At 28.8% G+C, this 25150-nt stretch overlaps 2 protein-coding genes and 1 long non-coding RNA gene across 6 annotated transcripts; 1 reads left to right on the top strand and 2 right to left on the bottom strand.

Moving 5' to 3' along the window:
• Positions 1-738: 738 nt before the first annotated feature.
• On the bottom strand, positions 739-8107 carry LOC112686091. 2 transcript variants are annotated; one of them, XR_003148863.1, is made up of 4 exons: positions 8085-8107; positions 7827-7965; positions 5709-6033; positions 739-1671 (listed from the first exon to the last, which is right to left on the bottom strand). It is a non-coding gene; the product is annotated as an uncharacterized LOC112686091 (long non-coding RNA). The 2 variants fall into 2 exon arrangements; XR_003148864.1 differs by having other exon boundaries at positions 739-1657.
• Positions 6229-15810, top strand: LOC112686089 (WD repeat-containing protein 81). The gene is made up of 26 exons (XM_025558217.1): positions 6229-6338; positions 6412-6535; positions 6605-6755; positions 6843-7060; positions 7123-7314; positions 7381-7722; positions 7785-7985; positions 8066-8211; positions 8281-8450; positions 8517-8623; positions 8714-8887; positions 9308-10194; positions 10258-10346; positions 10433-10668; positions 10770-10944; positions 11054-11232; positions 11289-11524; positions 11590-11674; positions 11736-11913; positions 12670-12749; positions 14203-14255; positions 14453-14660; positions 14731-15018; positions 15089-15238; positions 15298-15404; positions 15486-15810. The coding sequence occupies exons 1-26, from the start codon at positions 6229-6231 to the stop codon at positions 15715-15717; spliced, it is 5118 nt and encodes a 1705-aa protein (XP_025414002.1). The 3' UTR covers positions 15718-15810.
• A 932-nt stretch (positions 15811-16742) lies between these two features.
• Positions 16743-25083, bottom strand: LOC112686088. 3 transcript variants are annotated; one of them, XM_025558216.1, is made up of 6 exons: positions 24891-25082; positions 19709-19749; positions 18750-18843; positions 18526-18671; positions 18191-18281; positions 16940-17027 (listed from the first exon to the last, which is right to left on the bottom strand). In XM_025558216.1, the coding sequence occupies exons 1-5, from the start codon at positions 24892-24894 to the stop codon at positions 18231-18233; spliced, it is 336 nt and encodes a 111-aa protein (XP_025414001.1). In that variant the 5' UTR covers positions 24895-25082; the 3' UTR covers positions 16940-17027; positions 18191-18230. The 3 variants fall into 3 exon arrangements, with proteins under 3 accessions (XP_025413998.1, XP_025414001.1, XP_025413999.1); XM_025558214.1 differs by having other exon boundaries at positions 16945-17027; positions 18198-18281; XM_025558213.1 differs by lacking the exon at positions 18191-18281 and having other exon boundaries at positions 16743-17027; positions 24891-25083.
• Positions 25084-25150: the final 67 nt, after the last annotated feature.

Genomic DNA, 25150 nt, shown 5'->3' with positions numbered 1-25150 from the left:
ATATAATTGTATAGTATACATTTTTTAGAATTCCAATACATTATTAATTTTTATTTAGTTATTAAATTATGTGAATCCTAAAAAACTTATACCATTATATATATATATATGACAATGTAATTTTTAATATAAATATATAAATCATATAATATCCTATCATATAAAAAATTAATTTGATAAATTTAATAATATACATTTTTTATGATATAATGCATTAATAAATAAAAAATTTAAAGTTTTTGTTAAAATATATAATATTGTATCTGAGCAGTGATAATTCAGACTTTAAATTAATTATGTCAAAATCAAATCGGTTATAAATTAATTAAATATATATTATAATTTAGAAAACAATAGCAATGAAGTGTATTACTGATTTTCCCAGGCAGGATTTACTATTTTTGTATGTAATATTGGTTTTTTTTATTTTTTTTTTAGACAGTTCCAAGTTAATTTGTTCATTCATTTCATTCATTTATAATAATATAGATTAAGAATATTTTTATTCCAAAAATATTTCATCTTGTTATAATTTTTTTTTTTTTTATCATTATACTTAGTCCATGAATTCAAAGGCTGTGATACAAATTATAACAATGTAAAATTGTATAACTTTAAATTAAAATATTTTATAAATTGGCCATATATTTTAAAATTGGTTTATAATTTTTTACTTGCATATTTTATATTACACAATATAACTCATTTTAATATTTAAATATACAAATATATATTATATTAATATAACTTATTTATATAATTTTATAATAGTTTATTTACATTATATAATATGTACATGTATTTACTTTACAGTTATATAAGGTGGTCCATTTTTTGTTACATTTTCTTACATAGATAAAATGGTCCACCTTGTGCAGTGTTTATTTAAGGGGAGTGACCAGAAAGGAAAGGGATTTACCTCTGAAAAAAAAAGCATTTATTTATTAATTATTTACTCATATTGCATAACACATACCCCTAAAAAAAATGTACGATACCTCCCCTCTGGGTTAAAAGGCCTGAAATAAACACTGCAGCTTGTGTCCTGTTTTATAATATGCTGTTTATCATTTTTCAATCAATAAACTTATATATAATTTTGTAAAAATTTACATTTATCCATAACAGTGTTGATTAAATACAATTTATTTATCTCAGTGGCGTAATTATGGGGAGGGGGATATCCCCTTCAGTTTCCCGTAAGCACTAAACTTTAAAAGATGTTAAGATAAGAAATAAGAATTCATGGATACTATCATAGTTGAAATTTTTTTGATTTCACTATTATAATACTACGATATCTCAACAGTTACAATTTATGACAAGAAAATTGTATAGCTCATAATTAAATTATAACACTGATAAATCTACAATTTACGACTGTTTAGTGTTTAAAGCATGCAATATTTCACAAAAACGTGAAACATATATATACGTATGCTTACACTCGTGCGCTTTTTTGTTCGTTCAATGTATGTATGTTATTTCGTTAATGCATCATAGCGCACCACGAGTTGAACGGCTACATATTTGTGACGCACACCGCAATGCCAAATTTTTCCGCGTTCAGTAGGAATCCGTCCAACACGCTGTGATTTTTATATTGCATTTCACTCCGGTAGGTAAATATCATATCGTTATTAACAACTTTTTTCATCTGGAACAACCTCTCTAAAATGAATGTTTTGTCTTACTATTTCTGGTTCATTTATATTTAATATTGAGTAAAAATTTGCTCTAGACGTTCGTGTAAAATTTTTAAATAATATATCTCGTATAATTGCAAATCATCTATAATTCCAAAATGTCGAGTTTTTAAATACTTTTTGACCCGCAAAGGACGCTTTTTTTCCTACGTTTCTTATTCGCACTTGCAATAACTAAGTAGGCCGCACTAACGCCGAGAAGTGCATGTGAATCCGATAAGTTTTTTGTTAACAATCTGGAAGAAGACTGATTTGTGACGTCATTAGTAAGAACCAAAAATAGCATGCATCTATTGCATTCAATAAGTATATGCGTTGGATGAACGGGGAATTAAAAGTTGAAACGCAAGTCGAATCTAAAATTGAAGTAGGAAGCGCATACCTATATATTACCACTGATTATATACAGTGAAAACTGTGTAAAGCGGAATCGCATGGGATCAACAAAAAATTCTGCTTTAAGCAGTTTTCCGCTTTATTCAATAAAACAGAAAAATTCCGGATTATTCAATTCAAATAAATACCAAAGAATATTTTTTCGAATTATTGTTTTAAATAATATAATTTATTAAAATTTAACTAAAATATAGGTTTTAAAATTCATTAAATTTAAACTGGAATATAGGGTTTTTATTACATATTACATGCTAAGGCAAATTAAATATGACGCATAAATATTTAAAATTTCCAAAAATGATGAAGAGTTTTTTGTTTTGTCACGGTTGCTGCTATTTTTTCTTCTGTGATGAACGGAAGATAAAATTAAAGGTGTACCTACGACTGTTGATGTAAGACTGTTTTCATAGTTACAAAGAAGTAAGTTCGTATCGTTTATGCGATAGTATGCATTGTATACATGTATGTAAGTACCTATACTGTACGAATATGTGTAGAACAATTGTATCTTCTTTATCTATCACTATTGTAAACGATGTACATTGTACATACGCCTATCTAAATTGTATACTTTATTTTTGGTTTATAGTACATACGCGTGCGTCATTTTTCCGATTTATGCGAGGTTTTTACTTGTGTGGGACTTACAAAATCGTTCCGTTTCCGCGTTAAGAAGGTTCTGTTTTATTGATGTTCAGCGTCTACATAAAATTATAGAAACGTGCCGGGATCATAGAAAAATTCCGTATTGGATAGTTTTCCGTTTTATTCAGGGTCCGCTTTAGACAGTTTTCACTGTATTACTAATAGTAGTACATAATCAATGATTTCACCCATCAAACTAAGTGACGAACGGAACTGGTACGCATTATTTCATTTTTTTTATTCATAAATATATATTAAAAATAATAACGAATAAAAAATGATTAATCTACCTATTAGAGAGCCCAGCGTAGGGAAAGTGGCGCGCCCATCGCCCAGCACACCAAAAAGTATGCTGCAATAGCCCCACACTGACTTTAATTAGTTGGTGTGGACTGGCCCCCCAGGTTGGGGATTGAGCGTAGGACTGACAACCCTACCTCATAAAAAAAACATATGTTAAGGAACAACAATATCTTAAGCCTCGGATCAAAGATTTAATGGACATCAACATTGGAACTCGGAACGTGCGATTTTTGTATAGGGCTGAAGATTTGACAACATCTCTTTCGTGTCTTAAGCGCTATAGAATGGATATTACTGCGATTCAACAAGTGAAATGGACAAGCTCAGGTAGCTTGAAATCTCAAGGAAATAAATTATTATATAATAGTGGAGATAAGCATGAATACGGGGTAGGTTTCGTAATAAGGGATAACGTTGCGACATTATAGTGAGGTTCTAACCAAAAAGTGATCGGATATGCTACTTAGAACTCAAATGTAAATGGTACAATATGTACCTAATTAACTGTTACGCGCCTACAAAATATAAGAGTGACGACATAAAAAACAAATTCTATGAAGACTTAGACGTGGTGTGTGACACCCTACCGGTTGATAAACCGAAAATAATATTAAGGGATTTAAATGCAGAGATTGGAAAGGAAAACATATATAAACCAACAATTGGATCCGAAAGCCTACATGAAATTACGAACGACAATAGAAACAAACTAATCACTTTTGCCACAGCTAAAAATATGATAATAAGTAACACGTAATTTCCACATAAGAATAAATCATGAATATTGGAGTATATATACTCTAATGTTCATGGAATATACACAAACAAACATGGATCTACCCATGTAGGTTAGTAAGAAACCAAATAGATCACACGTTAGTGGACAGCCGGATAAAATCGTGTGTCAAAAATATAAGAAGTATACGAGGGAGTAGTGCGATGTCGAACCATTTCCTTGTGAAAGCGAAAAATCACTCTTACAATATCAACAAAACGGAGAAAAAAGAATAAGTACAAAGAAAAAATTAACAAGGGTATACTAAAAACAACAACAGCGGAAATGTACCAAAAAAAAAATATCGATGGAATTACGAAACATATAAGAAATGGTGAACTTGAATGAAGCTTGGGAGAAGGTAGGTAAACAAGATAACAGCAAAGGAAGTACTTGGATATGTATCAAAAAAGACAAAGAAAACATGGTTTAACGACAAATGTAAAGCTGCTCAAGAGGAAAAAGACATAGCACGAACAAAAGTTTTACAGAACCCTAGTGAAGACAATAAAAGGCTACTAGCACAAAAACAAAGGGATGCAAAAAAGGTTATCAAAAGGAATAAGAGACTATGGGAAAAAGAACGGGTACATACCATTGAAAACAACAGGAATAACTTCAAAATATTTTTCGAAAAAGCAAATGAAATTAAACATGGATATCAAATTAGACCAACAGTAATGAATAAACATGACGGATCCTTACTAATGGAGAGTAAAGAAATTGCGTGTGAATTTAAAGATATGTTCGAAAAATTGTTAAACCAACCAAATGAAAATAACACCGTACTTCAATACTCTACTGCAGAAAAGCTGCTTGAAAAACCATCAGAAGAAGAAGTTAAAATAGGGCTAGAAATGCTAAAATACGGGAAAGCACCAGGAGATGATGAAATAGTATCTGAATACCTAAAAAAGGAGGCCAAGGTCTGCTGAACCAACTCCACAAACTTATGAACACAATCTAAGAACAAGAGGAGATACTCAAAGCATGGCGTATATCCATCATCTGCCGACATCATGGAGTATGAAAATTATAGAAGGATCTCACTACTCAATATTTTATATAACTATTGTCCAACATACTATTGACCAGAACCAACCCATATATCAAAGAAATAATTGAAGAATACAAAGCTGGTTTTATGCTAGGAAAATCAACAATATATCAAATACACATCGTAAAACAAGTTGTTGAGAAAAGTCACGAATACAACAAAGATACATATCAACTATTTGTTGACTTCAAAGCAGCGTACGACTCAATCAACAGAGACAAATTATGGGAAGTCATGGATCAGTTAGGAATACTAGCCGAGTTAACCAGATTAATAAAACCGTGCACATTTAATTCAAAAAGTAAAATTAGTTTTGGAGGAGAATTATCTGAGTTATACAGAAATTTGTGATTTGTGAAGTATAAACAGTGGTATTTTAAACTTGAAATAAAAAAGTTTATGCAGATAATTTTGACGGGCAAGTATGCAAATTTTTAATTTTTCCTTTACTACATGGATAATGTTAATTTTTTACTGCTAGGGGCCTCGAAAAATCGATTTGCCCAGGGCATCCGAAAGTCTAAATCCAGCCCTGCGTATAATATAATATAATAACAACTATATAACAAAATTGTCGATAGCAATGATCGGCCGACTGCTGGCAAGTGTGCGCAGTCACCACAAACCCGACTATTTAGTTAGTCTAGTGTGCGCACTAACAGCCCAACCCGACTAAACTATCGGCCGATAAAAAGTCTGCAGTGTGCGGATAATCTAAGGTTAAAGTTTACGATATATCTTATTTGGTTCAGGATCACTACAATTATTTAAAAACTAACCTCTCTCCTAAATTCAGGTCTAAGTACGCTACTGATTAATGGTATACCTATCTTAAATCGTGCTTTCAACGTGTAAACATCATGATAGTCACTATCACACTATGAAGAGAGACTTGATAATTGATAGTATTTTTGTGAGAGTAAACTTTTTGGGTCTTCTGAGACAAGTTCTCTTAACAAAGTTTGAGAAACATCAAGTTCATTTTTTCTTTGAATTCACTGACGTACCCAAATTCTTTTCTCTTTTTTGTTTTGCTTAAATTTAATTTTTAATATTTCACCAACGACAGCGGCTGTCGCTGCTTTCAATTCAATGTTTTCACTCTTTTCATAAATTTTTCAGCACCTTTCGCAATAATTTTCTCACATAATCTGCAAAAAAAATATATCACTGTGTAAACGAATCTTTATGTATATTATCTTTGAGTAATTTACAGATAACAAATAACAATGATAAGAATTGTGCCAATAAATTCAAAAACGAAACATATTCAATTTCCTTCTTTATTCATTGTATTAATTCTGTATTCACTTTGAATATTATATATTAGTTTAAGTTTTTGAATTATGACCTGGCTAGATGTTGTTTCAAAAGATCTTACAATCCCTGTTGAATATTTGAAGCCTACCAACAATTCTAAAAGATTCCTTGCTAATGTTCATCGGATTTGGTTTAGGTAAAATTGTGCATGATGATGACAATTAATGTACCTCTTTAAATTATTGTTTTAAAACTATTTTGATTAATAGAGATTTTTTAAATGGAATTTATCGTCCATTCTTGCATCATGAGATGTTTACAAATGATGATGTCCGTGCAAAAGTTCAACAAATCGAAAGCTTGGGCGATACTTGGATATATGTTTTGATAACTGTATTTAAACTTTATACTCATAATTATATTTTATGAAATAACAATACTATCTTTTTATTTTTTGTCGAGGTCATACAAAAAGTAGATAAATCAGTGATTCCTTTGGCACGACGACATGAAACTGTGAATTTTGATAAAAACTTAAGTTATTCACAACAATTACAATATGTCACAGTTACAAATAGAAAAAATCTATGGAAAGAAGCATATAAAAAATATGGTAAAATATTATTTTTAAATTTAAAAGTAGTTAATTTCAATAACATGAATAGTATAGTTATAAATTATAATCCGTTTTATTTTTCAGATGGTTTTTTTTGTAGAGAAAAATCTATGACCTCAAATATATGCCTTTCTCCTCATGATACTATAATAAGAGATATACTTAGTCGTTTCTACAACTGTCCAATAGTTCACTCACAAGAATGTTCACGTAAAATATCATTGACTGAAAATGAATCTCATAGTAATATTTTACCAGCTAACTTAGTTTTTGAAACTAATAAATATTTTTACCTATTGCAGGTAATTTTAGTAACTTTTGTTTGTAATTTTTTTGTTGATAATAATTGTTCTTGTATTCTTAGGAGACAAATAATGTACATTCGTTTCAAGATTGTGTAAATTATAGTCCAACATTATTAAAGTCAAGCCATGCCCGTCCACTATTTGTGTTATATCAACTTTTGAATGCAATGCAATATACCCATGATCAAGGACTTGTGCTTGGTGACATTACATTATCTGATATAATTGTTTCCCCTGAGTTGTGGATTCGGGTTGGTTAAAATTGTTTTTATGTAAATGTTTGTATGAATATGAAATCATTGAACTCTTGTTTTTAGATTCTCCCAAGAATCACCGATAATATTTCAGATGCTGATGAATTTGATAACAGTTATGACGAAACAGTTAAAAGTTCAAATGCTGAACATTTGGCAGAAATATGTGAACAATGGGTTCGCGGAAATATGTCTAATTTTGACTATATTACATTTTTGAATAAATTAGCTGGTAGAAAATATGGTGATCCTAAATGCCATCATGTATTCCCTTGGGTAACTGACTTTAGTTCTCGAGCTGGCCTTAACTACCGTGACCTTACTAAATCAAAGTATAGGTTAAATAAAGGTGATCGGCAATTAGACTTGACTTATGATATTGAAGATGAGAAAACTTCTGCTCTGGTGTGTATTAGTACCTAGTTTATTTTTGCAATTAACATTATCAGTATATTTTAATGTTCTAGACCCCACATCATGTTCCTGATATTTTATCAGAAATAACTTACTATGTTTATCGATCCCGAATAACTCCTCGGTCGGTTCTTTGTCGTTATATTAGAACAAAATTTGTTCCTGAAGAGTATCCTTCTAGTATACAACGTATGCAAGAATGGTCTCCAGATGAATGTATTCCAGAATTTTTTACTGATCCATCAGTTTTTAAAGTATTACAAAAAAAAAAAAAAAAAATGATTATTATTATTGAGAATTATTTGTCATTTGTATATAATTTTTTTTATTTCAGTCTATACATAAAGAATTACCTGATTTGGGTATTCCTACATGGGCAGAGAATGTTCAAGATTTAGTAGATACACATAAAGCCATACTAGAAAGTAACTATATTTCTGAACGTTTACATCATTGGATTGATTTAACATTTGGATACAAGTAAAATATTACCATTATAATTGTAAAGAAGATTTATGTAATGATGAATGTACTTTAATTTATTTTTAGATTATCTGGTTCAGCTGCAGTAAAATCAAAAAATGTATGCCTTCAACTGTGTGATAATCATACTTATCTGTCATCATCTGGTATTGTACAACTATTTACTCAGCCTCACCCTCAAAGAGTATTGCCATCACCTTATTTTTCAAGAATTCCTCCCATTTTACCTAAATTGAGTAAGTTCATGATTCTATTAAACTTGCAATTGATCAGTCATGTATTTTATTATATTTAATAATTAGAAACTCCTCCAAATGTTGAAGAACAATATCTTAATACATCTTCTGATAATGAAACATCAGCAAATGATTTTACAAAATATTTAGATTTATCTAAAATACCACTTTGTGTAAGTACTTATATATATTTTTTATGCAGTAAAAAAGAATGATGTATTAGCTAATTTAATATAATATCATTGATAATTATTAAATTATAGCTTCCACCAGATTATAATCCTGCAACACCATTATTCGCTTTAGATTCATTAAATAATTTTTTAAATGGAGTATGTGCTAAGACATTAAAATCTTCTACTTCTGATGAATTTCGTTCAAAAGATATGATGTCATACAAAAAAATCATAGCTAATCGAAGAGCTCAAGAAATTCAAGTAATTATTTAATTATATTTATTAAATGTTATAATAATTATTAGATCATGTAACTCAATTAAAAAAAAGAAAATGGCGGCAATTTCTAATACAAATGATTTAGTTAATTATTAAAATTTTTAATGAAATACCCATTTCTAAACGTTTTATAAGACTTCCCATTTAATAAAAAAAAAAATTAAATTAGCTATCAACTTTTTTGATAATTTAGGTATATTATTCAAAAATTATTAACAGGGAACAAATAGTGTTGGCATTTTTCTAAAATAGTGCATACAAAAATTTAGTGATAAAAAAATGAATGATTTTAAAATCTCAATAATTGTGTGTTAAAACTTTTGATAAACAATTGTTGAGAGCAAATTTCCATGTGTTTTAAATTAAAATATTGTTATTTGAATAATAATTTTATATTTTCAGGTTTTGGGATGTTTAATTGTAGAATTATTTTTGGGAGATAAAATGATTGCTCATGGGAGTAATTTACCATTATCTTTTTTGAAAAGATTACAAATCTGCCGTGTACTAGCATGTACATATCAAAAAAGTCTTCCAGATTGTATTCGTCCTGTGGTCAAGTTACTGCTTCAAATCGATAAAATTCCTTTAAACGTAAACCCATCACCATTTGATTTTAATTGGTGCTCTGTTATTACAGATAATGGACTGCCACCACCAACTCCTCATCAGATCCTCATTCCTTGTCTCTCATCTTCGATTTTGCATTTTCCTAATTATTTTTCTAATATACACAACATATTAAGAATTTATTATGATTATAAAACAGTGAAATCAGAATTGGAGAGTGTCAAAAATTTATTGGAAGAAAATCAAAAATTTACTCTGGATATGTTTGATACTGTATGTATTAAGCTTATTATGGAAATTGAGCAAGAGATGTGTGAACTGAGTGAATCTGGAACACTTGGAATACTAGCTGATAGCACTTGGATAGAATTTTTAGTGCCAATGGTTATTGAACTTTTATCCGATTCTAATTGTAACACTTTAGCAGCTTTACATTTATTGGAACCATCATTTAAAGCCTTAGGTATGCAAAAATCTAAGGAATTACTTCTTAATTATGTAACAACATTGTATGAAGAATGCTTGAAAGATATCGTCCAAGAAAATATTCCTATTCATCAAAAATGGTTAAAACTATATCAAAAATCATTTTTAATGAAATTAATCTCTGGTTTTGGAACAAGAATATTCTTAAAATATTTTGTTCCTATACTCGTGGAAACAGTTGGGTCCGGATGTAATTTTAACAGAGCATGTCCAATTCCTATTCAATATCTTAAGTATGATTTTCAATTCTAAATTCTAATCATATTTATGCGCATTAAAAATGATACTTTTAACAGTGACCTTTGTAGCTCATTTACCTCATATGAAGACAGCAGTTCAAATCCTGTCACAGAAACCAATCAAGTTGTTAAAGTAGTTGAACATGGTATGTTGTCTCAATAACACCAAATCTTAGCTTATTTAATATATTATTTATAATTATAACTGAATTTATTAATTATTTTTATGAAGATACACTATCTCTAGATGATGAAGCTTTGACTAATAGTATAGTTTCACTTCAAGATGTTCTCTTGGATGATCAAGATGTAATAGTTGATTATGATAGACAAAGTGCAGATACTAACTTTAGTGATGATAAAAGTTTGGTTGATGTTACAATTGGATATGTAGAGGATAGTGAAAATATTTCTCCTTCTTGTCTTACTCCCGATTCAGAAAAAATCAGTTCTGAAGAGCATTTAAAGGTTGTATTAATATATCTGTGTGTGTATTTGTATTAAGTGATTTATTTGAAATTTGAAATTTTTGAACTGTCTAATTGTTAATAATTTTTCAATGTGTTTAGATATCAGAAGTTAGTGCAGATTCCCTTGTATGGGTATCAAATCGCATAGGTCCAGTACATACATCTATGTATATTACAAAAAACCTATTGAAAATGTTAATGTTATGTTACTCAGATTCATTACAAAGTGATGATAAGGCAACTATGGTCATTAATTGTTTAATGAGTATTGCAGGTAATATTACACAATATTCAACTAGTCATAACTTTTTTTGCTGCCTCTTAGATTTTAACCGACAAACTTAGTTACATTAACAAAATAAAAATTTGTTTAATAATTTAAGGTATTTATGGTGAACAAGTGATTTTGGTCCAATATTTACCACATATAAGTGATGTAGTGTCATTATGCAAACGTAGCAAAATGACCACGAGTCTTGAAAGTGGTCTTATTGGATGTGTAACTTTATTGAAATATCTTATGTCTTATTTTACCAACTCAACACTAAATGAAATTAGTCAAGTATGGGATAATATAATACTATAATATTGTTAGTTATAAATATATTGGTTTTTAAGGATACATTATGCAAAGGAATTATACATCCAATGTTAAGAATTTTATCATCTCAAAAAGTAATTTTTCCATCAGGGGGACAGAGTCGTAGTAATTTTGCTACGAAATTGTTTGAAACAATATATTTTTTTGGCCTTAAACAAGGACATCTAATTTCAAAAACCATACAACGATTGTTCTTAGTATTTGATAAATTGAGACATGTTGATCCACTTAGTATGGCTGATACCAATCCAAGGTTAGACATAAAATCATCAATTATAATTTTTAGAATTTTATTTTATTTTCACTTATAATTTACAGAAATCAAACCATGGAGTTAAACAATAGTGATTCTGGTGATTCTCCTTCAACAATTAGTGCTGATAAATCAAACATTAAAATAAAAGTCTGTAATACTAAATTTGCTTTTGAAAAAAATAATATATTTAATAAATATGTTAAATTAGGCTATGGAACAACTCTGTAAGGTTTTAACACCAAAATTAGCTTATCATTCTTATAATTTATTTGTAAAATACTATGGAGAATCATTTATGCAAAGGACATTAATGAATTGGGATTACATTAAAGAACTGTGTGTTACATATAAAGAAGAAAGAGTTTATTCTGGTTATGCAAATATTGGTATGTATAAATAATTACTACTACTGCAAATGCTAATATAATTAATAAGTTTGTTATTCACAAGCTGCTACCCTAAAATATCATTACATATTCCGTGTGCACATACATTTAGAACACACTATATTTTATTGATTGGATTTTATTAGATTGAGACTTTTTTACATACAATAGGGGAGTGGTCATTAAGCGGAGGCTCGTAAATAAATTATACCTGGCCCGCTAAAACCAATAATAAAATACATTAGTTTTTACTGGCAGAAACAGATATTATACTTGCCAAGCATATCTGATCTCTCGTATCCTAAAGTTTTAATGGGTATGCGGAGCGTGGTTTGTAAAACGCACGTTAGTGATAGTTTGTTCGACCCCCCCCCCCTTGACTTAATTCATGTTTTTTTTTATTTTTATATGATTATGGACTAGAAAAAAAGAACAGTTGAATTTTAAAACAGATAGTCTTTGCCTGAGTAGACGAAATTATATTGTTTTGTTCATCTGAACGCTCAGGGTTAGATTAACTTAAACTTATCAATTTGTTTGATTTACCACCAGACATAGCTGTTTTTTAATATTTTTAATTTTAAATGTCATTATAAAACTTAATACATATAATTTGCCCAACATTTTTTTGCATTTTAATATATTATAAACAGTACCGTATTTCCCAATTAACACTATTTACTGTTAATACCTACTCCTTATTAGCAAAGCTTAATTAATATTAATTATTTATAATATCAAAAAATTTTTGTACAGATTATAATGATAGTACAATACATTTTGAAGAACAGCTTGGAAAGCATCTTACTCTCAAGGGTAATAAAATTCATTTTCAGGCAAGTAATTGATACAAAATTGTTTTTTATTCATTTTTAAAATAATGTGTAAAGCTTTATCATTGATTTAGTTATATAATTATATAAGATACTAAATAGCTTAGATCATATACTATTTTAGGGTTGGCCAACCGGTCGATCGCGACACCCTTTCGTATTTTCTTGAGTTTTCGATTTTTTTTTTCAGAAAACAAATAAAATATATATATATTTTTTTTTTTGTATATCCCGTCAATATAAAAATTAAATTTAGAAAAAAGCAATAAATAACTATGAAAAACCAGATTATACGCTGAAATTGAGTAACTATCGAATAGAAACTGGTACTTTGTACGCTTACGTACCACGCATGTACATATAATACATAGGATGATTCAAAGAGAACGTAGGATTTAAATCTGCTATAAATTAAATTAATTTCTTTAAAAACAACATAAAAAATATATCATTCTCTTCTGGAGAAGTTAAGGTTTAACAGTGAAAAATAATATTGGGCACATAATCCTCCCTATTAGCCCTACGGGTAGTACCGTAAAAATTATAGGCGCAGGCAGTGCACAGCACTGGGGCCCACAAGGTCAAAGTGCCCATAGAAGATAGCCTTCAATTTTTATTTTTTTTTATTTGATTTAATTTGATTCTTAATTGTTGTATTATTATCTTGTCTTTTTTTTTATATAACAAAATATACAAGAATACTTAAGAGAAATACAAGAATAATTACTGAGCTCAGTAATTTCTTTTGGCCTTATTTGGACCAAATGAACATAAAAAATGTTTAATTTTAACTTGTCACACTTCAAGAGAAACAATCTCTCTGCTGCATGCAGTGACGGTGCTAGAGTTTGCGAGGCCCCGGGCAAAATTAATGTTGAGTATTATAATTTATATTAATAAAATATTTTAAGTTCAATTAAATCAGAACTGTGGGGCCCTGGAAAACTGCCCCTATTGCCCACCCCCTCGCGCCGTCCCTGGCTGCATGAGAAGTTCCCGGACGGATTAATCTCATTGCGTGGAGACCAAAGCTCGATCTTGCGACTTGATGCCGTGTGATTTTTTAACCAGTGATGGTAAATTTTATTGAAAAAATTATCATCTGTAGAGCTAGTAGGGAGGGTCATATGCTCAATATTATTTTTCGCTGTTAAACCTTAAATTCTCCTAAAGATAATGATATATTTGTTATATTTTTTTAAAATAAATACATTTAATTTATAGCAAATTTAAATTTTGCGTTCTTTTTGAAAAATTCTATATTTTTTGTTTACTGACAACCTTTTTTTTTTTTTTCTAACTTAGAAGTCGATCGCAAGTCTATTAAAGTTGGCCACCTCTATACTATATGATTTAATATGTCATATCTATTATGATATAGTTAATGATCTAAATTAAATAGTCTCATTATTTAGTGTGTACATCAAAAATGTAACATTCAATGTTAAAATTTCAGGATGAAGAAATAGAAGTAGCTGAAGATGCTAAGACCCTGGTAGAATCATCTAGGTATACTTATTTAACATTAATTATGTAAAAAAAATTAAATATTATATTTATACATTTTGTATGTTATTTGATTTTTTTGTTAACTTAAATTAAGAGTATAAATCAATTCTGAGTATCTGAACTTAAATATATTTTAAAACAATGTATATTTTATATTACATAACTGGTATTTATATATTTATTATTCTTTTTGTTAGGCATTTAAGAGGAAATTGGTTAGCATATTGGGAACATGAAATTGGGCGCAATAGTCGTGATACTTGGTTTAATTTTAAACAAATCAAGTTACAAACTTTTAGTGGACATCAATCAACAGTTAAATCTTTAAGTGTACTTGATAATGAAAATAGTTTTATAAGTTCTAGTCGTGACAAGACTGTTAAACTTTGGTCTTTAAGAAATCAAGTGAGAATGTCATAATTACACCATCTCATAATTTTAACTTGCTAAAAACAATATTACTTTCTATACCTAGGGTGATGGGAACAGTATTTCTCAATGTCAATACACTTATTCTAGACACCGTAAATCTGTATTATCAGTTGCATATTTGGAAAATCTTAGAATGGTTGCTTCCTGTGATTCTTCAATACATATTTGGGATCCATGGTGTGGTGGACGTCTCTTATGCTCAATGAATGGTATACCTGTTAATGTTCTTAAATGTCTGCCAACTCCACATCCAAATATATTAGCTGCTTCTACACAACCAACCTTACATTCTATTGATCCCAGAAATGGAAAGTCTGTAGCAGAACTTAAAGTAAGAAACTTAAAATTCTGTTATAAATTACTCTAAAATAAATATTTATGGTTTAATTATTTTTTTCTAGATATCTGTCAATGCCACTGGACTTATTAGGAGCATTGCTGTACCAACAAACGCTCACTGGGTTGCTGTTGGTCAATCATCTGGTTATCTAACTGTTATTGATTTACGAACTGGTCAAGCTTTAGCTAACTGGAAAGGGCATGAAGGAGAGGTTATAAATTATTAAAAAATATCAAATGTTTTTTTTAATAACTATTTTTAATCTTTAAGGTATTACAATTGTTAGCTGTTAATTCTAACACAATTGTTAGCTCATCTCTTGATCAATCATTATCTGTTTGGAATGTTTCAAATGGAAATCTTATCTATAATATGAGGTTATTTCTCTTTAAATACGTATTATACATCCAAATTATATTAAACTGATAATATTTTTAATAATTTTTTGTTATTTATAGAGGGTCACCTGAACCAGTTCATTGTTTAGGTCTTCACGGAAATGAATTGATTTCAGGTACTACAGCTAATCGTATTGGCATTCATACAGGATTTACTAGTGAAGCATCATTTTCCTCTACAAAAATTAGAGCTGATACATTTAAAGGAGTATTAACCACAATGTCAGTACTAAGTCTAAATCAATTATTATTACTCGGTGCCGATAATGGCAATATCACACTCTTATGCTAAAAGGTGTAATTGTTGGATACTCTCATATTTTATGTATACAAAATATTTCCTATTATTATTCTGTATGAACATTTATATTGATTATTTATACATACTTTTACTATTAATTTATTTTTTTAATTATTGATTTAAATATATATGTATAACTGTCATTTTAATTTAGTGATCTGTTTAATGTTAATATTATTATTTTCTTACATTTTAAATCAATAAAACTGTATTATTATTAAATGTCCATGGTCGTTAAATAAAAGGCTTTGTCATTTTACCCTGTTTTGAGGTAAATTAAATTACATTTTATAGTCATAAAAGAAAACATAACTTCATCTGATAATCAAACTTTTGATATGATTATTTTTATTGGTTCCATAATAGTAGATTTAATTATAATATATTTTTACATCAAGTGTTGAAAGGTCAACAAATATTGAATTCCCTAGAGATAATTTAAATATTTAAATGTATACATAATTTTTACTATTTTTAATCAATGAAATAATTTTAATAAATATTATTTAATATTATAATGATATTGATTTTTTTTTTTTTTGTATTACTCAGAGCAGGGTTTAAATTGTATGATTAAATTGAATTTCACTTCTAGAGGTATGCTTTCTCATAAAAACTAAAGAAAAGTCATATTTGTGGCATGTACATGTTTTCTTAAAAATGTTTTTCTATGACTAGATAACAAGCACCTCAGACTTATATTTAATGTGTACATAAATAATGAATACTCATGTTTTGGTTTAGTGAAAAATCTACTAATATACTAATAATTGAATGTTGTATATGTATATTAAACATAATTCATCCAAGCAAACAATATAATATTGTCCTTTTTTCAATTATTTACTAATTTGTCTTTCAGTCTTGACTAATTTGAAATTTTTTGAATATTTCATTACATAATGAATAAAGCAAGTTATATTTTCAATTTTGATTATTAGGTATATATTTTGATAACAATTTATTGTATTACAATTTTAAAAATTATTAAAATGTAAAATCAAAGAATTAAATAAATAAATGGTTTTTGTACATGTTACACTATTACTTATTAGTACTATCATTAACTGAAATTATAAATGGTATACATGATACTCTGTGTAACACTAGTTTATATATTATTTTGTATGATACCCTGAAACTTTATGTTATATATTGAAAAATAAATAGTTCAATATTTTTCTATCTTAAATTTTTTATTGTGATTGTTGTCTTTTACGTTTTCTGACTACTTTTTTATATGCTTTTTCCCATTTTGTACTCTCTTTATCATCATCGGTACCAGGTGGGTGAAGACGCATCTGGAAAATATTATTCTCAATTAAATTTAAAAAAAATAACTTACCATTATGAATTCTAATAAGCTTAAGAAGATAGATGCATCTACAAACTACTAGAAGAACAGTTTTATTACAATCTTGCAAGTTGTAATTTTCATCTATGATTTAGTTAACATCAATGTAGGTATTTCAATAAACATATAAATGTCAGTAAACAATATATTTGTGTATTAAATATAATTTTGCAGAAAAACGTTTTAATAATTCTTTAAAGAAAATAATAAATAAAATAAAATTATTTTTTGAATCTAACTATCAATAAGTGTTGGTCTTCATTAAATCATAATTCATAAATATAAAATTTAAATTAATTTATTATTGTTAATTGGTAAGTATTAATTATTTTGGGAAAATGCAATGTATCTGATTCTCGGCTTATGTAGTAAAAAAACTACATTCATTTCAATTTTAATGTAACTACAGTAGTTATTACCATGAATAATAGATAAATTAATATAAATGTAATGTAATGTTTTGGTGGAGTTGTGATTTGTACACCGTTATGATTTATTTGGTCTACAACAATGATCTTCTCTTAACTTATATTATTGTTAATATTTATAAAATTAAAATGTGTTGTATTAATATTTATATTATTATAGAAAAAATAAGCTATTATAAAATATACACCTTATTTTAATTAATATATAGTACCTGATTTAATATTTATATTGTAATTATATTCATCCCTTATTTAAATAATGAAAATTAAATGAATATTAATAAGCCCATATCTATGCAAAGTAATATTTTTATTCTATAAATCATTAAATATTTTTTTATAACAGATAACCATTGTTATTTAATAGTTTTTATACTTATGTAGCTATTATTTTAATTATTTAATTCAGCATTTTATTTTCTAATTTATATTTTATATTTTATATTTATTATATCTTACATATTATATTTAAAAGAGTTAATACTTTACCAAAACTATTAATAAAAAAAAAAAAATAATAATAATAATTAAATTTTTTAATTTTTAATTTAATAATTTAAAATAATAGGTACTAAGTATTAAGTGTTAGGAAAAATACCTAATTAGTAGTTTCTTAAAATAAACATGCAAAATTATAATGTTATTTACAAATATTAAATGTACATTATTAGGATCTTACAACCTCTTACATTACAGAGCATTATTTTGTTAGAGTTCTTATTTTAATCGTTATTTTCAAATAAGATATCCAGCTGTTTCTTCGATAATCTCTTCTGAAAGTTATACATATATATATATATATAAATTAATATAACTTTAATGATTAAGTTTCAATGTTCCATTGTATTTAGTTAATTATGTTGTATTCCAAAGTCTATAGCAAATATTTTATTGTGATTAATAATTATTGTAAATAATTATACAATATAATAAATGTATATTTTAATAAATATTTAATTAACATATTTACTATACACATTTTTACTATTAATGTCATTATAATTAACTTCATCTTACCATGATTCTGTATTTTTCCTTACAAGCATATTCAGTTTCATCGACATCTTGAAAACAGTCGGATTTATAGTCTTCAGGTAAAGGTTTTCCATCAAATTCACATAATTTTTTCAGTGGCCTTGAATGTACAAGCAATTTATCAAAACCTATAATGTTAAACATTCAATTTATATTCTACCTCAATAATAATAATTTTAAATAGTTTTTTACCACTTAGCACTTACCAGTAGGTTTATTTAAAGGACAATAAAATACATTAGGGGTTTTTTTGTCATACACAATCGATTTTCTCATCATGTCACCCGCTAGCACTGCATTCTAAGTAGGGAAATACAATTTGTATTATGTTAAATTTGTTAAGATAGGTAATACAGTTGACAGTTATTAATTGGTACATTGATATAATTAATAATTAATAAACACATCATTACATAGTAACAGGCGCGTACACAAGGCTAGGGGTTCAACCCCCTCCTTCCCCCGAAATTCAGGAAAGTTATTAAATATGTTTTTTAGAATAAAAAAAGATTTATCGATTATATAAATATGAAAATGTACATCAAAACCCATAGGCAGACATCAGGGGGAGGGGCTAGGGAGAGACTTAGCTATCCCAGATATTTTAATAATCCCCCCAAAATCGAAACTTTGTTAGAAATGTTATTCGTTGTTTTTATAATTATCTGTTTGTTTTTTTGAAAATCGTAAAATAAGAAATAATAAAAAATTATTTACAATAGCATTAACAATACCAATTAGTTCGGCTACTTGCAAAAGAAGTTTCAGTGCAATGATAAAAATAAAAACTTGGCTAAGAACATCATTGGTTCAAGATAGATTCAGCGATCTTTCAATATTATATATTGAAAAAGATATATCGAAAAATATACTGATACAAATAGATATTTGTCATTAAAATAAAATATGATTTATTTTTAAATATATGTTATTTAGTGTTTTATTAATACAATTTAAACATATCTATATTTTTAATAGTAATAAGTTTTACTTGTGAATGGGAAGAGGGTGTGGGGGTGAAAACCCTGTGGGTTATTTTACATTGAATTATTATAGCCCTCCCACAAACTCAACCAAATGTCCGCCTATGCCAAAACCTCCCTAAAATATTTTTTTGTATACGCGCTGGCATAGTAATATTAATTTAAAATTTAAATTTAATTACCAATATTGAAAACAGCACAAGTAATTGACAAGTTGAAAGATCTGAAAAATACAATTATTATAGTTATACAGTTCATAAAGAAATATTTTATTTTAATATATGAAAAAAAAATTCAATGAAATTATACACACAAATAAATTGTTATTATTATAAACATTATAGGATGAACAATATTAGAGTATATATCAATAGGGTCGGAACAAGGGGGTGGAAGACAAAAATTCATCCCCGGGTGTATTTGTAATTATTAACAACTAATTTGATATTTTTATCTTTGTTAAATACTGTTGAGTATGATTGTACTTTCATTATTAGAAAAAAAATTCTCGCGAAGAGTATTTGATTATTGGTCTATGATAGAGGGTAATTATAACATTTTCTCCGGGCGTAAAAATTCCTAGTTCCACCTCTGTATATCAGTGGCGTTCCGATAGGATGACACAGCAGGCAATGAGTCACGGATCTATAGCTATAGAAGGCTCATCAAAGAATGTTGAGAATTCAATATACAGATCTTTAGAAAATATTATGCTCTAGTAAGATTAAATTACTTAAAAATAAAATTTAAAAAAATTACTTATACACGCTTAGCATTAATGCTTACAGAACCCTACAGCCGTGGACCCCGAAGGCCACCACCACCCAATCGGTAGTTAAGCTATGGCCATATATGTAGTACACTATCATTGGAGGGTTAGGATGAAAGAGTAGAAGAGGGAAGTCTACCTTGAGTCCCATACCTTCAAAAAGGCCCGTCATCTCAACCTTTTAAACAAAATTATTTTATAATCCTATTGCCGTATTGTTACATAAGATGCAAATTTGAATATTTTTATTGTACAAAAATATGTACAGGTAATATGTATATCTTGACCAAACAAGTATAAGTAAGGGGGGCCTAGGACCGATCAGCCCCGGAGCCCTTAAAAGTTCTCACCGGCACTGATTTTCATGCAGCTATTATACAAATTTGCTTAAGCCACATTCTACTTAACTAATATAAGTAATAACCACAGAATAGAATAACTACGTTAAAATTAATATTCTTACATTATAAGTATCATGGGCGCCCGGAGGGTGGCAAGAGGGGACATTTGCCCCCCCTGCAATTTAATAGAATGTTGAATATTTTAACTTTTATTTTGATTTATCAACAATTTATCGATATTTTTACTTTAGTGTGTGCCGTGTGGTGTTGTTGTTCGTAATAACAATATATTATAAGGCGTTCCTACAAAATAATGCGTATTACATTAATCGCGCAAAATTAAATACGTTTCAATTCTGTGAATTGATATTAATCGCCTAGTGTGTAAACCACTTATGGCGATCGACGCACCACGCACACATAGCTTCAGTTTTTATTTAACTAATTTTTTAGGTTGTAAGGAATATATTTTTTAATGTTTTTTTTTGTGTTGGATTTCATATAATTCTAACACAATTTGTAGTTTACAAGGAATAAACTTTTTTTAATGCATTTTTTTTGTGTTTGATTTCATTATGCCCTCCCCCCTGATAAATTTCCTGCGGGCACCCATGATAAGTATAATACGTTTTCTGGACCATGGAAAATTCTTAAACGTGCCATATACATGACCATTACCTAATAATTCGACGAACGTTTATATAAAAGAACTAAATAATATGCCGTACCTATTATAATTTATAATAGACTACGACAGGGATATTATAAGCGTAATAAGCGTTCATAAGGGTGGAAAAGGAAGGCGTGCCTAAAAGTATAATTAAAGTTAATATTCTTAACTTAATTTAATACTAACATTTTTTTATAAATTTAATTCAGCAATCTTTTTTATCTTCGAACTCGGAGATAAACGCAGATAACGGGATATAAATAGGAGGTGGCACGAAAATTATTGTCAACTCAGTTCAATAGCGTTTATAATACGCGGCTTATTTTTCCCGGCCCCCTCCGTCCAACAAGCTAAACAATTACATGTTACGATTGAACCTCCCGAGCGTCAGTTTCACTGAAACGACGACCGCCGTAGAAATTACTAAAATAGTATTTTCATCGAAATAACTATTATATAGGTTTCAGATTTTTTGGTTTTCATTTTATAATAATAACGTTATCTTTTAAGAAATCACCTCCCTACTGGGTTTCCTCAGTTAATTTTTTTATCAGTAAATCATGTTTCCTCCAAGCGTGTCCTGCCCATACCAGTCTTTTTTTTTTATCTCTTTCAGTGTATTTGGTCGCTGAAAAAGAGATTACAGTTCAACGTGCAGTTTCCTTCATTAATTTGTCTGGGCATCAAAGTGTGCACCATACATTTTCCCGGGTACTTTTTTTTTCAAACACTGCGATCTTTAGTTTTTCAGTTTTTCTCAAAGACCATATTTCTGCTCCATCAGACAATGGGCCTTAACAAAGTTAAGTGCATCCTAACTTTTAAGTTCTTAGAGATTTAGACGGTTTATGGACGAATCTAATATGATGAATAAACTAATAAGATTATCCATTCACACTGTTACGGCATGGCACTGACTATTACAGCACGTTACGGTACGAGAAAATATTAAATGATTAGTTTATATAAGATAATACACATTGATACAGACGACACTACACTGTCATGTTATAGCACGGACCGGACCGATCTTCATCTAAAATGTTTTGTCGGTACGTGCCGGTGCAATATGAACATGTAGAACCAAGATCTTCTCAAGTCCATCATCCAAAAACGGATGTTTGGTGACCCCTCAGATGTCGTTGGCTATAAACTCCATCCAAAACATCCGGTTTTCTGCCGAGCGAATGGCTTCTTCTAGCGCATATCCAGGGATGGTCTTGATCTGATTTATCCAACACATTAGTGGTTTCCCGCGGCTTCTTTTCCCTTCTATTATCAGCTTCTCTAGGCTCAATTCATCTTTCCTTATGATGTGGCCAAAAAACCTTAGGATCCCCTACTTACACACCACTGCCAATCTTGTTTTCAGAATTTAGACCAGAATTGAGACGTTGGTCCTCTTTCCACCCGAGATTCTCAAAATTCGTCTGTAGGCCCACATCTCAAATGCGTTTATGCATTTTACATCTTTAAATTTGAGTGTTCATGTTTCGGATCCATATAGCATTACTGAGAAGGTGAGTACCTTAAGCAACCGCAAATTACTATTCTTGGAGATATGGTTATCCTTTCAAATTGGTATTAGCCTGCTGACTACTTCTCTTCCAAGTATAACGTGACATCTAATTTCTCTGGATGATTCGCCATCTGCTTGTACAACTGAACTTAAGTATGTAAATTCATCCACTTTCTGGTAGTCGGTCAGTATAATGATGTGTGGTAATACTCCTGATCGTTCTATAACCACAACCTTGGTCTTGCTCATATTGATTGTCAATCTATAGATACTTGTTACTTGCTTCTACAATTCACTTTAATAAGTATAAACAGCATACACCGATGATAAACAGTAACCCTTGATAGAAAAATCAAATAAAGCGCGGCGATTTACACTATTATTACGGCACTACAAAATATTAAATTATTAGTTTATATAAGATAATAGACATTAATACAGACGACACTACACAATCACGTTACAGCCCAGATCGGATCGACTGACCTACATCCATGTTTTGCAGGGGCGTATTTAGACTTACTTTTAGGGGGGAATTAAATTTTTTCTTTAATTTAGGCTCAAAATGTACAAGTAACATTTTTGGTAATATTTAAATTAGGTGAATCCTTAATATTTATGGTTTTTTTTTTTTTTTTTAATCTAATGCCGGATCCACTTAGAATCAACTTCTGTGTAGATCTTTTTTTAACACTTGTCTGTTTTGAACGTTATGCTTGTGTTTTATCAGATTTTTCACTAAGTATGTGGATCCGACAAAAAGCCCAATTCAGTTTTCACAGCCACGCCTATTTTGATTTCATTATAAAATGATCCACATTAAAAAAAATAGAAATGTGTATCTCACATATAATCAACTCCTGAAATACGGATTCAGGGGGGCTCGCCCCTTCACCCCTCTAAAATACGCCCATGATGTTTTTTCGGTCCTTGTCGGTGGAGTGTGAACATATAGGACCAATATTCACCCGGTGATAAATAGAAAAATTGTAATATTAAATTACAATGCTAAAATAGCTAACCATGTCTATGGTACGGTGATAAGGCTAGGGACATTTTATTATGTAAATGTAAAATCGTGAGGACATGTAAATTTAAAATCTTTATATTTTAGTTTTGCATATTTTTAAAATTTAAAAATGGTGTAAAAATAAAAAAAACGTAATCCTCTAGTTGGAAACATAGAGTTGCGAATTCATCTTCGCTTTTTATTTTTTTTAAAAAATTCTAGACCCAAATTGTTCTATTAAATATTTTTCATCTTCTTTATCATCTCATAAAACTGTTATAATAGCATCGATAAATTACAAAACATTTCAAACTTTGTATTAAACTGATGAACACTGAATTGGAGAGATAAAACGATTAGCTGCTTATGAAAACCAATATGTATTTGAAATTCTTTAGGGTGACGATATTAAGTGGCGGATGACGGTGAATGCCTGTTAATAAGTGTTCATAACTGTTTATAAGTTAATAAGCATTCAAGTGTGAATATAATTGTTGTTCGTCGTGTCATAACCTGCTGTAAACGGTCCGTACTGTGCCGCAACAGAATGATCGTGCTTAAGATGGCTACGGTTCAGCGCTGTACTTTTTATACCCATGAACATCTTATACATATAATATTAATTTGTATATAAAAGTTATACACTTTCATACATTACAAGGTACGGTCATAATATAGAGTGATTAAATATATTTTAAAGATTTTTATATCTTGGGAGCCTTGAATTGAAAAATCCCTCTCTTTTTAAATAACTTTTAACCAAAGTATGACAAATTCACAATTCTATACTAATACCAAATTTAATCACACACATTAAAATAAATGTGTGAAATAAAATAATAAATAAAATAAATAGCTAATAATAAATTTTATTTTTCTACACAGTTAATATATAAACATAAATATCGTGCATTTTAACTATGGATAAAGTGTTTAAATAATGTGTGCATTTCATATACATATACTTATACATTATGTGCTACCTGAATTTGAGTAATCTTCATTAAATCTTAAATATATTATTAACTAGTAAATCAATTTAATAAAATAATTTACCCATGTTTCTTCAGTTATAATCATCAATTGAAACGGTAATTTGTATTTTTATGCAACACAGTTATAATACTAATAGACAAATAGAAACCAAAAATGTTAGCAACATATGCAGCAAAACGCTAAATAAAGAATGTAAAAGTATACTGTTTAGTGTAGACTTCTATGACATCATATGTATACCTACGTCTGATTATGTTAGTACTGTTGTGGGCGTTAACCCACGTTACCTGACACAAGTAACAGGAAACCGGTTCTTTTAA

The sequence above is a fragment of the Sipha flava genome, unplaced genomic scaffold, assembly GCF_003268045.1.
Source record: "Sipha flava isolate LNK unplaced genomic scaffold, YSA_version1 2_pilon_pilon, whole genome shotgun sequence".
Lineage (NCBI taxonomy): Eukaryota > Metazoa > Arthropoda > Insecta > Hemiptera > Aphididae > Sipha > Sipha flava.
This window is presented reverse-complemented; position numbering and strand designations above follow the sequence as displayed.